Source organism: Carettochelys insculpta, chromosome 7, assembly GCF_033958435.1.
Source record: "Carettochelys insculpta isolate YL-2023 chromosome 7, ASM3395843v1, whole genome shotgun sequence".
In the NCBI taxonomy this organism is placed as follows: Eukaryota; Metazoa; Chordata; order Testudines; family Carettochelyidae; genus Carettochelys; species Carettochelys insculpta.
In genome coordinates this window covers 68414748-68430626 of record NC_134143.1, presented here as the reverse complement: position 1 = coordinate 68430626, position 15879 = coordinate 68414748, and the positions used below count along the sequence as shown (strand labels likewise).

The window sequence follows — 15879 nt, the reverse complement described above, 5'->3', positions numbered from 1 at the left end:
AACTGCAATTCGGCCAGCCTGGGATTACCAGTGCCCACAGACCCCACACCCTGGTCACTGTGCCCTCTCGTTTTCCCCTCCTGGTGCACAATAAATTTTTTCATGTGCACTAAGGTGAGTGGGGATGTGCACCACCAGTAGAAACATGCTGACAGCTCTGCTAATCAGATGGGCACCATTTGATACACGCCCGGGGGGGGCCACTCAAGCACAGACCCTTGCTCGTTTCCAAAGCCGCACCTTTCCCTTATTCTGAGGCACTGCCACCGCTCACTCCATCGCTTGCCCCACCCCCATTCACCAGGATGGGGGTTGGGGTATGGTAGGTTGTGGGGACACTGGGTGGATCCTGCAGAAGGGGGTTAGGCTACAGGAAGCTATGGGCCGGGGGGGGGGGCTTTAGGGGAGGGGTACAGGATTGGGTGAGGGATGCAGGCAGCAGTTGGGGGACCATTTACTTCTGGTGGGTCCATGTCCCACTGGGAGGTGCAGCTCAAATGTCTGTCTGTGCCTGTCCTGGCCCTGCACAGCTCCCAAAAGTGGGAGCCCATCCCTCACTGAGATCCTAAGATGGGGTTACAGTGGCCAACCCCCCCCCCATCCTGACTGACAACTCCACAGCTCCCACTGGCTGGGAACTGCAAGGGTGGCGCCCACATGCAGGAACAGTGCATGGAAACCCCCCCCCGCCTGCACCCCCCACCCCACCCAGTGGACATGGAGAGAAACATGCCAGCTGTTTCTGCGGGGTGGGGGTGGGGGGCAGGGCCAGGGCAGGCCGGGATCCTGCCTGAGCCCCACTGCACTGCTGAATTAGTAGTGGCTGAGATCCTGCTTTGACTTCAGGAACCACTGGCTATTTGAGCCTGATTCTGGGAGCTGCCCAGCGAACCTGGAAGACTTGGCAACCCCAGTCCTGCAAGTTAAAGCTGAACAGCCTGTTAACAGGTAAACTAACAGCTATTCTATATAAATGTAGCTGTGTTACGCGGGGTGGGTCATTGGCCATGTGGGTGAAACCTGGGTGATTTTGGATGGCAAAGCTAATCTTCAGTGCACAAAGGGCCAGCTCTGTTTGCACACAGACTGTATCGACTCCTTTAGTTCTGCTGCTTGGCTGCCAGAGGGAAGCACAGAGCCAGGCTGTGCCTGGGTTGCCTGAGGAAAGAGGGACGCCAGTGGCGACATCATTAGCTTATAGGCCTCAGGCAGGATTCCCTGCCCAGACTGCCCGTGTGAGCCGGAAGTCAGCTCAGCCTAGCTGTGCCTCAGTTTTTCATGTGCAGACTGGGACTAATCACGCATCCCTGACCTTTTAGGCAGGTTGCAAGGCTCAATGGACTCCTCTTTTCACATTGCCGCGAGAGCCTCTCCTTGCAAGCAGCTGCTACTGTTATAAGCCAACCCCCAGTGGAGGTGGCAGCATGGTTGTGGCTAAGGCACTAGGCTGGGACTCAGCAGACATCGTTTTAACTCTGCCACCGACCTGCTTGGAGACCTTGGATAGATTACTTCACCTTTGTGGGCCTCATTTGGTGCTCTCAAAAGGGGGATAATGTGCTTACAAAGAGCTTTGCTAGCTACAGATAACAAAGCACTAGGCACTAGGAAGAGGATCAGCCCATGCTCAGTATTGGCCTCCAGTGCACCAGGACCAAGCATTCTTGGAGTCAGGTTACTTGAGCCTACCACCTGCTTTGGGCTGCAAACTGGAAGTGGAAGTGGAAGAGATTTCCTAATAAACATGAGCTCTTTCCTACCTAACCTTTTGTCATCCCCGCCCACTGGGGGCTAACCTATGTGAAAATACCATTTTAATTACTGCTGTGAGTGATGCTGGGGGCAGGGAGTTAAATGATCAACAAGCACACCCTGGCATTCCTTTAGAGACAATCGGTTTAATAAATATGACTGTAAAAGCAATAAACAATAGCAATTATACAGAACACTACATAGTCTTCAACCCAAGAAAAAATACATCAAAAAGTCATTGTTTAAAATTAGCAGTAGTTCCAATACTATAAGAAAACATTTTTAAGTGGCTTACTATAAAAATAAGTTGGCTAATGCCAGCCTTCACCGGTCCATTAAACTCCTGGGGGTTATTATACAGTGGCTGCAAAACACTAAAACAAAACAAAACCAAACCATAAACTACTACTTTTGCCATCTCTCATAGAGTGAGAGTTGCAAACACACTAGCAAGTGATGTCAATGCCTGTGACACATGGGCTGACCTAGCACTACAGAAAGGATAACTAGGCAGAGTGGTTTCCTGGTACAGTGACGTCGTCAGTGTGTGGGTGGTGGTGAGGATGCAGGGGTGGGGAAGAACCGAGCTTTTCCTGTGAGCGTCACCTTCATAGAGAGCCAAAACCAGCTTTGTAGAGAAGCAATGCAAAATCAAAAATAAAAAAAAAAAATAAAATCTATTTTTACTGAGCAGTCAGGGCTGGCGCTTGTTCCTGCTGTGAGGGCAGGGGCTGGCCATGATGACCTCTCGAGGTCCCTTCCAGTTCTATAAGGTACATGTACATGTCTTGAGACCGGATGCCGTCAAGGGCGCCATTTTGGGAGTGGGGGGAGGGGAGAGACACTCATGCACAGAGGGATGCTGCTATCAGGCAGCGAGGGGACCGTACGCAGCGTGTGTGCTTTCCTTTCACTTCTGGCTGACACGGGGAGGAGCACCGCCTGCAAGCTGTGTTCTTTCCCCTCGCTCCCTGATAGTCAGGGGAATGGGAAGGAGACCAGCAGCCGCCCGCTGCCCCCGTCCCTGCCCGAGCTGATGCCAGTGTCAGAGGGGGCATTGTCCTCCTGGCTTTCTGTGTTGCCCTTTGTTTGCCTGGGGGGGGTCTTGCTGAGTGCTTATACACTGATGATAACACAGTGGGGCAGTGGGTGGTGACGCTCATAGATTCCAGGCTGTGCACACAGGAGTTGAGCTCTACGGTGTAGCTCAGTATGCTGGGAAAAAAAAACAAAACAGCAGGCCCAACGCCAAACCTCATGTACACCCATGCGACTCAGAGGTTGCCGTGTGTAACGTGTGCAGTGGGGCAGGGCCATGCTGAAGAAAACGCACCCAGACTGCTGTCACGTATGTCAGATTCAGCATGCAGGACCCTGCCCAGCCCAGGGAGAGGCTGATCCCCCATACGAACAATGCCAACAGCCACCCCGGCATGTGTGCCTTGAGAGAACCAAGTAGCAGTGCTGAGGCGGGGGATTGGCTGCGGGCTCTTAGAGGACTCAGCTGGCCTAGGCTTCCGGGGTGCTGGGCTCTCTGATTGGCAAACGTACTTTTAAAGTCCAATGAAACAGGCAAACTGCCTTTCGTACCAGCTAACCTGATCCCAGGGGTGCCTTAGGGGGTGGATGTACAACTCTCTAAGGCTTCAGCGGAGGGGTGGGTGGGTAATTCACAAAGCCTGACTCCTCCACGATCTCTACATGAGCTGAAATTTTGCCTTCTTGTCTGTGCTGGTGCTGGCTTCCCTTTCCCCCCCAGCTACTCTGAAGGCTGTGCTGAAAAGCAGCACAGTTCCTCTGGATTTCAGGACACTTTGACCCTGCCCCTCCATGGTTCTGTTACTGCACTGGCCCCTGCTAGGACATATTAGGGGCAGGAGTTTGCAGATCAGCTGCTGCAAGTCTTTGGGGGCTGTGGTGAGCACATACACGAAGGCTGAGCCGGCACACTTACACAGAGCCCACAGCTGCCAATGGACCAGCTGAACCGGGGTGTCAATGGCTTGGGAATCAATGTGGTCGGGCTGGTGCTGGCTACACGCTGCAGTTGGGGGTGCTGGATCCTGAGAGGACATGCGGAGAGGCACACACTCAGCTGGAGAGCAGAGAGACACCTGAGGAAGGGTGGGGTGCTGACGGGGAATGAGGAGCCTGGGCAATGGGACAGAGCCAAGCCCTGGAGCCAGAAGCAGGAACATCATCCTGCGGAGGGCCAGGGCGTTGGGGCGGGGCTCTCTGAGTCCACTTTGGCTGGGCACCTTTTTGTGCAGTGATTTCGCTCCTGCAAAGTGGGTGTGAAGTCATTCTTGGGGGGCGGGGGGGGAGGGATCAGGCGGCACTTTGCACTGCTCTGAATGGCTGCTCACCGGGCAGGCCCCTGGAGAATGGCAACCCGGATAGACAGAGTGAGGAGGCAGCTGGGGTCAGGGTAGTTGCAGGGCTAGTCAATGAGCAGCAAAAGCTCATCCCAAATCATACAGCCCCTCTAGCCTGGGAGATGGGGCTGTGAGGAGGGACAGCTGCTAGATCACACCACTTGGGCAGGTGCCTCAGTGGGAATAAGCTGAACCATACAGCTTCGCTGCCAGGAGCTACAGCAGGCACGGGTGGCAGAAGGTAGGAGGGAGAAAGCGGAAGGCCAAAGGAAGACAAAAAGCAAAGCTGCCCAGAGTCATTGTCGTGTCTATGCCCGTGGATTTGTGCATAGCTCAGGGTAGTCCCCACCCACAACCTGCTGCATGGCTGAAACAGCCGTGAAATCTAAAGCCACATACCCTTATGCCCCCCCACCCCTCTCCCCACTGCAAGGCCCCATGCACATTGCTGGCCACGACCATCATGGGTTAGCTACAAATAAAAAGGTGATCAGAAAAAAGAGGGACGTGAGTTTTGAGGGAGGGGGGCAACTCTGGAGGCAAAAGGTGACTTCATTTCCCCTCTAGTAAAATAGAGCACCTGTACACTGCAGTTCCAACCACAGTCCTGGTATAATGTCCACATGCACAGGATTAAAGCTAAAAACCTTTTGTCCTCTGAAGAATTAAAAAGTCCGAATGCAGTGAGTTTTCCTTTTATATATATATATGTATATATATATATATAGTTATCTATATCTATGTACACATGTACTGGTGTCCTTGGTTCAAATATTTACATAGGTAGGGATTTCTTTTGTGCTTTGAGTCTCAGCAGCTATGGAAATACTTCCTGTGGCAAAGAAAAACAAAACAAAAAAGCGACAGTTAGCCGAAAACGTGTTTCTTGAGAAGGAAAGATTTCAAGCCGCCTTGCCGTTTGGTGTTAGGACTTGATGGCTCCAGCCTGCCACGGTCTTCCCAGAAACAGTCTCCTGCCACCTAGCAGGCTGAAGGGGCTGGCTTGTTTCTCTTTCTGACAAAGATGATTCACCCATGTTGAAGAGCTGGGCAGGGGGCCTGGGGGAAGTTGTGTTTCTACGAGATAATGTAGAACATTGACTCATGTACTGGCATCTGAGATGGAAAAGCATCAGAGATTTGACAACCCATTGCCTGAGTTGCCTTTGCAAATGAAGCGTTTGCTGCAGCAAGTAATTACTGTGCTTTGGGGACGTGGAGGCATGAGACCAAACACCCCAGCCTTTGGATTTCTAAAAGGAATGGGGCATAAGGATTAGTCTCTGAACGCAACAGGTGGGGGCGGGGGGAACAACCCTGCTTCAAAACAAATGGGAAATATCCCTCTGTGTCTCTAGCTTCTGTTTGCCAGAAGCTGGGAATGAGTAACAGTGGAAGGATTGCTTGATGATTCCCTGTTCTGTCCACTCCCTCTGGGGCATCTGTTAGAAGCCGGGACACTGGGTTAGATGCAGCTTTGGTCTGACACAACATGGCCCTTCTTATGTCTAGTGCGTCCAGTGTCCGGTCTTGGAGCTGTTTTACTGCGTATGAATAATTAAGTCTCGCTAGGGCTGGGGGCCAGCTCCTGGGCCTCCCAGGGGAGTAGACTCACACTTTGGTCTGCTCTGAAGGACGTGTAACTATTTCTCCACAGCAGATCTTCAGCAAGCGACAGGGAGACGGACCTGCGCTGCAATCTCTCTGGGGCTAAGGCGTTCGTGTGGGGGACCCAAGTTCAAATCCCTGCTGCACATCTGGCCCAGGGGCTAAGGGGAGCAACAGAATGGGGTCATTCACAGGAGGGCTGATCTAAGCAGTAGGTAAAATGTTACTGGGGAGGGGGCGTGCGCAATCACCTCCTCCGGCCAGTTTGTGGGAATCCTGCTGGGGCTTAGGACTGGGTTAGGCACCGAACTGTTCGGACGGTGCCAGAACTTGGTACGTTCCCGCCCTCTGAGAACCGGGCCCTCGGGAGACTGCGAATGGCGAAAAGGTAGGTGCTTAAGGACTTCAGCTGCCCACAGGGTTAGGCAGCACTTGAGTGCAGCGATTTCATGAAGGCCAGTGGCTTGTAACTGATGGACTTAGGCAATTGGGTGGCCACTGCTGCCTTCCCAGAACACCAGGTGCTGCAGTGCGTTGTAACAGGCACTCTCCAAAATGGCGTCTCCCTTCTGCTATGAGACAAAACCATCTCTGGCTTTTTCTCAAAACCAAAAGAGGACAAAGGGCCTGACTAAGTCTCCTTCATGATCCCACCCTATGAATCTTTGACCTTCCTGTTCTCCCCCCACACACAGATCCTCGACCTTTTCCCGTCACCACAAAGCTCCTCACTGGCTACCTTGGTCTTCTCGCTGATGGATTTTAAGGTGCCACTGCCCTGCAGCTGGGAGGTGAGAGACCCAGCTGGGGAGACAGCTTTGCTGCAGCTCTTCTCCAGCTAACGCATTCAAAATGGTTAATGAGCCTCTGGGAATGGCCCAGGCTCGATGCTGGAATCCAAGTTTCCCTGATCCCTTGGAGCTGAGCCTGTGTGGCTAGCTTGAGCTGACATTGGTACCACAATGCCCAGGCTGTCATCTGTCTGTGTCTGTCTGCCCAGGCTGGAGGCACACCTCCTGAGGGGTGGCATACACATACCTAGACATCTATGGTGCATTCGTTATACAGCTGCCAATGGCCCAACATGGAGCTGGGAAAGGACCACTGCAAAGTTCTCACGTTTGAGACACAAGGTGCCCTAGCTAGCTATAGTAGGGCATATGGCTGCCTCCCCTGCTGCTCCCTTGCACACGTGTCAAGGGAATGCACAGCTGGCTTGCTGCTGGTTTTCGTCTCTCGATCCTGGAGGCTTCTAGATGGTCAGACTGGCCCCAGCCATGAGATAGAGCAGGCTAACTGCTACCCTGAATGGAACTGGCCCCAGATCACTCTCCCTGGGCTTTATTTCCCCTCTCTCCTTAATCTCTTTAGGGGGCAGGGGGCCCTATGTGAGGCCTACCAATATGCTAGGGTGAATCCTCAGCTGGCGCCTCGGGTCAGTCTTCCATTCCCTTTGGCCCACTGAGGCAGCGCCAATCAGGTCTGTAGCCTGTTAACTCATCTGTGCTCAAGGCCAGGCAGCTAAAATGGGACATGCCCCTAAAAGTGGGCTCCATTCTCTAGCTCTGAGGCATGAGAGTCATTCTGATTCATGCAAGGAGTCCCTTGGCCTCAGTGTGTCTCCGCACATGGACAAGGATTGCAGGATTGTCCCTTTAAGAGTCATTTACAACCTGGCTAAGAATATCTGTGAAACCTGCTTCAGCAGCAACTGCCTAACTCATAGATTGGCTAAGGGAAGAGTTCCATTAATTCTTCCTTCATTCATCTAGACCCCAGCTTTGCAGTGTCCTTATCCTGTCCCTGTGTCCTTTTGTCCCCAGTGAGACTAAAGCATATAAGCAAAGCACATGCACAAGTACTTTGCTGAACAGGAATGTATGAGAGCACATGCTAAGTCATCCCATAAAGCTTCCCCTTAGAGGAGGTATTATTGTCCATAAGTACTGACTTGTAATCTTATTCTTATTTCCCATTACAACAGGCCTACTGCCTTGAAGTTAATAGGGATTGCACCAGAGTTACTGAGAGATGAAGCCCTCAAACTGTGTTTACTATGGTTTTAGCTAAACCCTGTGTGTATGTTCCCAACATCAAGAGTCAACAAGCATGGCTGTTTATTCCCTCTCTGGGAGAAGCCTGTTTGAAAGAGAACCCTGCTGGCCCCTCCTGAGATCCATATTGTGCTCTGCTGCCCCGAGGGCTGGTTGAGATGGTTTTGCTGTTTGCCCTGCCATTAGAATCACAAAATGCCAGGGCTGGAAGGGACCTGAGGAGGTCAACGAGTCCAGCCTCCTGCCCAAAGCAGGACCAACTCCAACTAAATCTTCCCAGCCAGGACTTTGTCAAGCCGGGACTTAAAAACCTGTAGGATGGAGATTCCACCACCTGTCTAGGTAATGCATTCCAGTGCTTCACCACCCTCCTGGTGAAACAGTTTTTCCTCACATCCAAACTAGACCTCTGCAACGGTAACTTGAGCCCATTGCTCCTTGTTCTGCTATCCCTCACTCCTGAGAACAGCCTCTCTCCACCCTCTTTAGAGCCCCCTTCAGGAAGCTGAAGTCTGCTATCAATTCATCTCTCAGTCTTCTCTTCTGCAAACTAAATACGCCCAAATCCCTCAGCCTCTCCTTAAATGTCATGTGCTCCAGCCCCCTAAACATTTTGGCTGCCCTCCACTAGACCTTCTCCAATGCACCCACATCTTTTCTATACTGGGGGGCCAAGAACTGGATGCAATACTCCAGATGTGGCCTTAGGAGCAGCTCATGTGCCCTGGTTACCAAACAGATCATGTCAGTCTCAGCTTTTAAGCTTTACTTACCAAGACTGCCTCCTGGGCCTGTGTACCAGAGAAAGGGGGAACCTCTTTATAAGCATTCAACCTAGCACTTACCCCATAATTACACAGGTGCAAGGAACTAGAAGACATTCATCTGACAGCGCATGTTCATGATTAGAGTTTTTTCTGGAGGAGAGAGGGCTATGCAGAAAACTACATGGGCAAAGACTCAGGTTGTTAATTTCTTGCTCATCATATGGAGGTCAGGAGAAAAGGATTAGTTGGTGCCTTTTAGAGATGTTAGCACAGCAGTGGAGAAGACAGTGCCTTGGGAGCAGAGGGGTTGGAAGGTTCAGAACAAGTCTAGCCAATTAGAACTCAGAATTTGACCAGCTGGTGGCTGCTGGAAGTTATTTACCTATGGGCCGGATATCCAACTTCTCATCTACTAGTTGCTCAGGGCTCATCAGTTCACTTTGAGGGACATTAGGCATGCTTTCCCTTTGAGTGACTGGACTGACCATCTCTTGATCTTTCTCATTCTGCATCTGTGCATAAACATTAATGCCCGGAATCTTCCTAAAACATTAACAGAAACCATCATTGCCATGTACGCTACGGATCACGTCACGTCACACATTTTAGACCTGAGTCCGTAGACGACAAAGAGGAGGCAGAGGAGGGAGGCTGTCGTACCTTTTGAACTTGTAAATTACAAAAACGGCTAATCCCACAAACACCACCGAGAGCAGCATCAGCATGGCCGAACCACTGTGACTAGGCGTGAGGTCCACCAGGGGAGCTACAAGAGAGGAGAGCTTTAGAACACCCACACAGCATGGACTGGAAATAATGTTACACAGATATTGTGCACTCCCTGCTCCCCAGCTTGTCTCTTTGCAGTGACATCTGTCTAATCGCTGCTCCATGGTATCTCCAGGGTACATCCCCATTAGTTTCAAGAGCCAATCTGTTGTTTGAGGAGCAGGTATTCCTCTAGCTTCCTATGAAGTCCTGTTCCATCCTGAGACACAGACCAACTCTGCTAGGCCACTGATTTTACAGGACACTTGATTGGCTGGAGAAGGAAGTTTCAGCTGCATTCTCCTGGGGTTGAAAAAAACATTGCAGTCCAACTAGGGCAGTGACATGCCCTCTGTTATGTGGCTGAAGCTGGTTTCTCCCCCTCTGACAGAGCATTGACATCTCTGCTGTGTGGTGATGGTGGTCGCTCCTTCGACACCCCATTCTCTAAGGTGGCTGCTGTAGGGCACCATTCCCCATCCTGGCCATTTCCAAACGCTTCCTCCCCCCAACCCCCTTGGAACAGGGTACCCACCCACAGGAGCAGTCAAACCTGGGACCTTGGGAGATTAATGCAGGAGCCTCTAACATTTGACCTGAAAGACAGCTGGCCCCCAGCTCCGGCTGCAGAGAAGGGTCAGCCTTCCTCTCTATGTAAGTGGGTGGGACAGTGAACCACACCTGTGGGGAGGGGGGTTACAATAGCACTCGTCCTTTCCTACTCTCTCCTCCCCTTCTCCCCTTCCCCATCCTCTGAGTGCTCTATGGGACGGATGTGTAGAAGCTCAAGAAGTTAAAGGAGCAGGCTTCCCTGGTGTCCTGACAGCACTCATTACAAGATATATCTGTGTGGGTGTGTGAGAGACAGAGAGTGAGGCAGCCTCCTGATGCTGATGCAACGGCTACTCTGAGAATAAATGGTAAACTAAACCAAATCTGAGAGCTGGAGAAAACTGTCACTCAGACAGGCACTCACAAAACAGGCAAGCGTGCATAGGTGGTAATGCACACACATCCACAAAAGTCATGGAGACACACAGCCAGGAGCACACAGTTACATAAACAAAGCAGACCTACGGCAGTCAGACTTCATACGCAACAGAAACAAAGGATTAGCTACACACAGCTGCAGCCAGTTGTGTGCTCACCTGCATTCCGCGGACACATACACAATAAACAGAGGCAACAAACAAATAGTAGCAGGCACTCACACACACACACACACAACCACACTAATGCAGGCTTGTGCACATACTCTCAATCACAACATGCATGGGCACGCACACACACGCAGAGCAATCGCACACTGCCAGCTAAAATACAGACTCTGTGTTTGGGCTGCTCTCAAAATAAAACACAGTGGAAAATTCTACTGACGTTCTGGCTTCAACAAGCGACTCTGATGAGCGATGGGCATCATTATTAAGTAACACTTTATTCTAAATGCACTGGGCACCATTTTTATCTGCTGAGCCTGTGTCATTTGTTTGTGGGGCTGCAGCGCTGTGTGATGACAGAGTGGCTGTCCAACCAGTTTAAATTCGAGGCAGTACAACGTTCTTGTTACAATGCTGGGATCAGAGCTGGGTTACCAGCAGCCTTCTCACTGGGTGTATTTTACTGTGTCTCACACGTGAGCGTTGATTGGGTTCTGGCTGAGATGTAGGCGTGCTGTGAGGAATGGGCTACAGCCTCTTGGCCAGAATTACCATAAATTCATCCACCTGTTCAGGCCTAAGTAACAGAGGCACGGGTACAATAATTCATCTGTGTGCTACAAAGCAGGAGCTCTTCAATGTGTGGGCAAGGGAGCGTTGAACATTCCTCTCGGATTAGTGTTGACAATACCACTGAAGTTCCAATGTAACCATAAATGAGCCATTGCGTGGTGTACACGTGCCACCAATCTAAAGCCCCATTCAGGCACTGCAGAGGAGTGACTGGTGTTAAAGAGGACACAGCCTTCTGACCTGGCGCCAGCCTCGAGTGGGAGTGATTTGGGGGATGTTGTCCTCATTGCTTGGAGAGTTGCCCAAGCAACAAAAGCCCACCAGAACTGCTACTGTGTTATTGCTACCCTGCTTTATATCTGCCCCGTGGATGGATCTCAGTCCACTCTAGGCAGGTATTAAGGTCTCAAATGAAATTCAAAATACGTGACAGCCTTACTTGCCTGAGCGCAGCACATTGGGATGGAAGTCTATTGCGAAACCTGTGTGCAGGCCCACTGACACAGGGGTGGAGTGGAAGAGAAGGCCAGGACAAAGCGGGCAACTTCTCTAGTGCCTGGGGCTATAAATCAACACTGGAATCTTGGGTGGCTTCCTCCAAGCGCTACAGAGGACTGTTTGGGGCAGGTGCAGTGTGCCCCAGCTGGCGCTGAGGGCAGCCTGGAGGAGACTAGTCCCCAGCCCACCCTAAGGCCAAGTCCCTCGTGGAGGCACCCCAGCGACGCTGTTGGCCCCACTGGCTGTGTGGAGAGAACAGGTTGCCCGGTGTCTGCCTGCACGACACCTCTCTGGATCACTGAGGTTTGACATTTTGAATCCAGCGCTGGATTCTCTGAATCACTTCCTGGCTTCGCACCCACCCCTAACTCTGGCTTTTCTGATCTACAGCTCATCTGGCCACCAGAATTATTCCCCCATCTTCTTCCTTTAGAGCCCTTTCACACTGTCCAGTTCCTGGGCTCGTCCATTTGCTGGAGCAGAAAGAAGGCCCCAAGCCAGTTTAAAGTCAGCCTTTGTCTGTCCTTCTCCTGGAAATCCAATGTCACCTGGTTTATGCAAATCTACCTCTGGGGGTGGTAACTCTCAGGAAGTGTTGCGACCTGAGCAATTTGCTTCATCACCCCCCACCCCCACTTCTGCCCACGAAAGCTTATGCTCAGACGTTTCTGTTAGTCTATAAGGTGCCACAGGACCCCTCGTTGCTTTTGCAGATCCACACTAACACGGCTACCCCTCTGATACTAAAACTTTTGGGTATGATGCGTAAATGTAGAATTGGGCAGCACTGTAATGTATGCACCGGAGTTATGAGTGCTTATTACACACCTTTCAAGTGGGATCACTGGCAAATCCCTCTTTGCTGCTCGCAAGGAACGTATGGTAGATTTTGCTACTCAGGAGTGGGCAAGATGTTGAAAGGGTGACCACTAACCTGCTGTTAAATGGGCAGCATGGATAAGGACACGAACCCCGGGTTTCAACTCAAACTGGACAAAGTTTTGGTTCAGTTTGTGGATGAGTATCTCTGAAATCTGGAAGAAACAGAGGGGGAAAAGGATTAGTAACTTGCATGTGGTCACTTCAGGTTACTGGTGGCTATAGATGAAGTAGAGATTTGCCATCTGTGGAGCAGAGATTTCACACAGGAAATAGAAGTTGAACGTGCAAGTCAAGAGGGAGTCATTTTACCCAAAACAAAAATGGTACAGCCACTGAGTACAGCTGGCAGGGCAATCAGTATACATCTTTCTGTGCTACTGGTAGCTACTGATACTAACAAGTTACACAAGTAGCCTTGCTCACAGAGGTAGACCCATTGACATCAAAGAAACCACTCATGAGACTATTCACGTACTTAAATGTTTGGAGTACCCACTCCAGAATAGCAAATGAGTGCCCAGCAGGAGCAACATAAGCTAAGTTGAAAAATCCAAAGGCTAAAAACATTGGGTCAAGCGCAATGGTCTGTGCCATGCAGGTGGTCAAACGAGAGCATCACAAGAGTCCCTTATAACCATAACATTTCTGAATCACCCTGGTGTAAATCTGCCGATGGCAACGGACAGCCACCAGACATGGGTGGCTCATATTTTCGAAGGATGGCCCAGAAGGGATGTGACTTCAGGATGTGGGACCCCTCCAGGATTAACGTCCGTAGAGCAGGGGATTCAGGCTTTGACCTGGCCCTGGTTTAAAGATTGCATTTCTGAACTGCTGCAAGGCAGATTTTCCTTTTCACGTAGCTCTAGGTGACGCACATGGGACCCTCATCCCCGAGAGCCGCGCTGTCCAAGTCGTTCGCTACTCGCCACCTGTGGCGAATAGGACACTGCATTGTGGTGAGTGCATGCACCCCTAACCCATAAGAAATCATAACCCTTCGAATTCGCCACGCTTGCTCAAGCCCATGAGCACAGGTGCTCACCCAGGCGAGGCAGACGGACAGCCAGTGGGAAACCCTGGCGGGCACTAACGCCACGTGCACAGCAAGGGGAACTGCAGGGCATGGCAAGGATGGTGGTTCGGTATCACACCCTCTAATGCGTGGGGCAGTGCTGCCGTCTGTGCGCCAGGGGGTGATTGTTACAGGCTACCTGGGGTTTAAAGCCTTTCCGTAGTTACCTGGTTTTGCTGCAACGAGTCACATTGCCGTACTCATGTCTGTGATTACTATGTCAGCTCACAGGTTTGTGCAAATTCAGAGTCCGGAAGGTATTTATATTTCTAATATTATTTAATAAAGTTTTGTATAATATAATGAGGTGAATGTGGAAAGACGACAACCACAAACGTGACAAGCTTTGAATTCTTATTGGACACGGCTGCTTTGTAATATTAACACTTACATTCCAGTCGTTCCTAAAGGCCCCCTGCTGAGACCAGGTGACTTTGCGCGAGGCACCATACATGCTCATAATAAGAGATTAGACTCTACCCTGAAGAGTTTACTGCCCAAATATGCCAGAGAGAATGGCAGTGTTATAGATCTAAATGGACAGCACTTTGCAGCATGTTCTCTTTGGATGCTTACGGCCTCAGTTTCACCAGATCTTTCATCCATTCTCCGAGTTCCCAAGGTACAATATTCCACTGTATTAACGTGCACAAGATCAGTCGAGACAGGGACATGGGGCGGGAGAGGTGATTGGAAATCTTGAAAATAACCCAACATGACTGTGTTGGGTTTTACAACCAAGCAAAGTCCAGGAACAATGCTACATTTGTGCCATCTAGTTAGTCAAATTTGTTTTAAATAAATCATTTCGTCATTTCAAAGATGGACTAAAAATTGTCAGGAAGCCATACATGCCCATCATTTTAGAGTGTCTTTGTTGTGTTCCTTCTTTTTCTCAACTTACGTTATTTCAGTAATGCTACCAAGAAATGATTAAGTGTTCCTTGACAGTCATTCATCATGGACTCAGATTTATCTGCTTTGGGTTTTTCAAACATTCTTCATGATTTTTGTAAGCACAGTTGGAACCTACATTTCATTTTGGCCACAGCTAACTTGAATCGGTGCCCTTGGTCCAATATCAATTTGGCAACAGCTGACAATGTGCCTTTTAGTTTAAAAAAAAAATCTCTCTCGTTTATGTTTTTAAATCTTGTTAGTGGCATCAGAAAGTGTTGTAAATATATGTCTGTCAAGAGGAAGAATAAATCACATTAGCTGATAAAGAGTCATTTGCAGATGCTGTGGGTAGGATTGAATTGCTTAGCTCCAAGCAGCATGGAAAGGAGATCCACTCCAGTATGCAAATAAAGCACAAGTAACACCTGTTTTTAAGCACTCAAGAAGGATAGCACTCAGAGGCTGGCAGCTACAAGGGACACCATGTTCTCCCACCCCCGAAAGGAGTGATAGATGTTGATGGATAATCTCTAAAACTGTGGGAGTTAATTGTCTGCAGCAGTAATGGACATAGAATTAGGCAGCCCCACGTCTGATCTAGCTGCCATTCCCATACCCCTGTAAGGCTGTTCTTTGCCCTCTGTCCTTGGAGACAAAGCCCAGGCAGAGAGGTAGTTTTCACGTAAGGCGGAGTAAATAACATAGTAGACCTGCTCTGTTATTTCTGATGCAAAGCACCCAGGAGCGTTGAGTGGGAAAGGACCTTGCGGAGATGGTGCAAAGCTCAGTCCAGGTAATGACAAATGGAAGGTGCAACTGGTATGGCTGTGCAATGGTTGCCTGAAGAAGGAGAATGTACCTCCTGAGTTGCTGGCAGGGAATGGGTTAATCATTGACATTGGCAGAGGCTGGAGGACGATTAGAATCCCGCACCCATCAGCTCAAGCATGAGTGTTCCAGCCTGTTTGCTTAACACAAGTACAGCCCAGAAGCATTCAAACCCACGTGTCCTGCTGGGGGATTCCTGCTGCACCGACTGCAACACTGAATTCCTGTGCAAAAGAGCTTTCTTCCTATAGGACAGGCAAAGGGTTTTGGTGGGGAAAGAACAGGTTAGGAGCTAGCTAAAAAAGCTAAATGTACACAAATCGATGGGCCCGGAGCTAATTCATCCTAGGATTCCGAGGGAGTTGGCGTATGTTGTTGATGAGCCCTTGGCCATTATCTTTGAAAAGTCGTGGGGATTGGGAGAGATCCCAGATGATTGGAAAAAGGCAAATGTAGTGCCCATCTTTAAAAAAGGGAAGAAGGATGATCCAGGGAACTATAGGCCAGTCACTCTTACATCAGTCCCTGGAAAAATCATGCAGGGGCTCTTCAAGGAAGTCATTTTGAGGAACTTGGAGGAGGGGAGAGCGATCAGGAATAGTCAGCATGGATTCATGAAGGGCAAGTCATGTCTGACCAATC

At 50.1% G+C, this 15879-nt stretch overlaps 1 protein-coding gene across 1 annotated transcript in view; it reads right to left on the bottom strand.

Moving 5' to 3' along the window:
* Positions 1–4894: 4894 nt before the first annotated feature.
* Positions 4895–15879, bottom strand: part of SORCS1 (sortilin related VPS10 domain containing receptor 1) — a 474417-nt gene continuing 463432 nt past the window's right edge. Inside the window, exons 24-27 of the mRNA XM_074999892.1 lie at positions 12487–12586; positions 9217–9322; positions 8939–9099; positions 4895–4959 (exon numbers count right to left, since the gene is read on the bottom strand). Of these exons, the coding sequence (XP_074855993.1) occupies positions 4895–4959; positions 8939–9099; positions 9217–9322; positions 12487–12586 (432 nt within the window). The remainder of the gene's footprint in view (positions 4960–8938; positions 9100–9216; positions 9323–12486; positions 12587–15879) is intronic.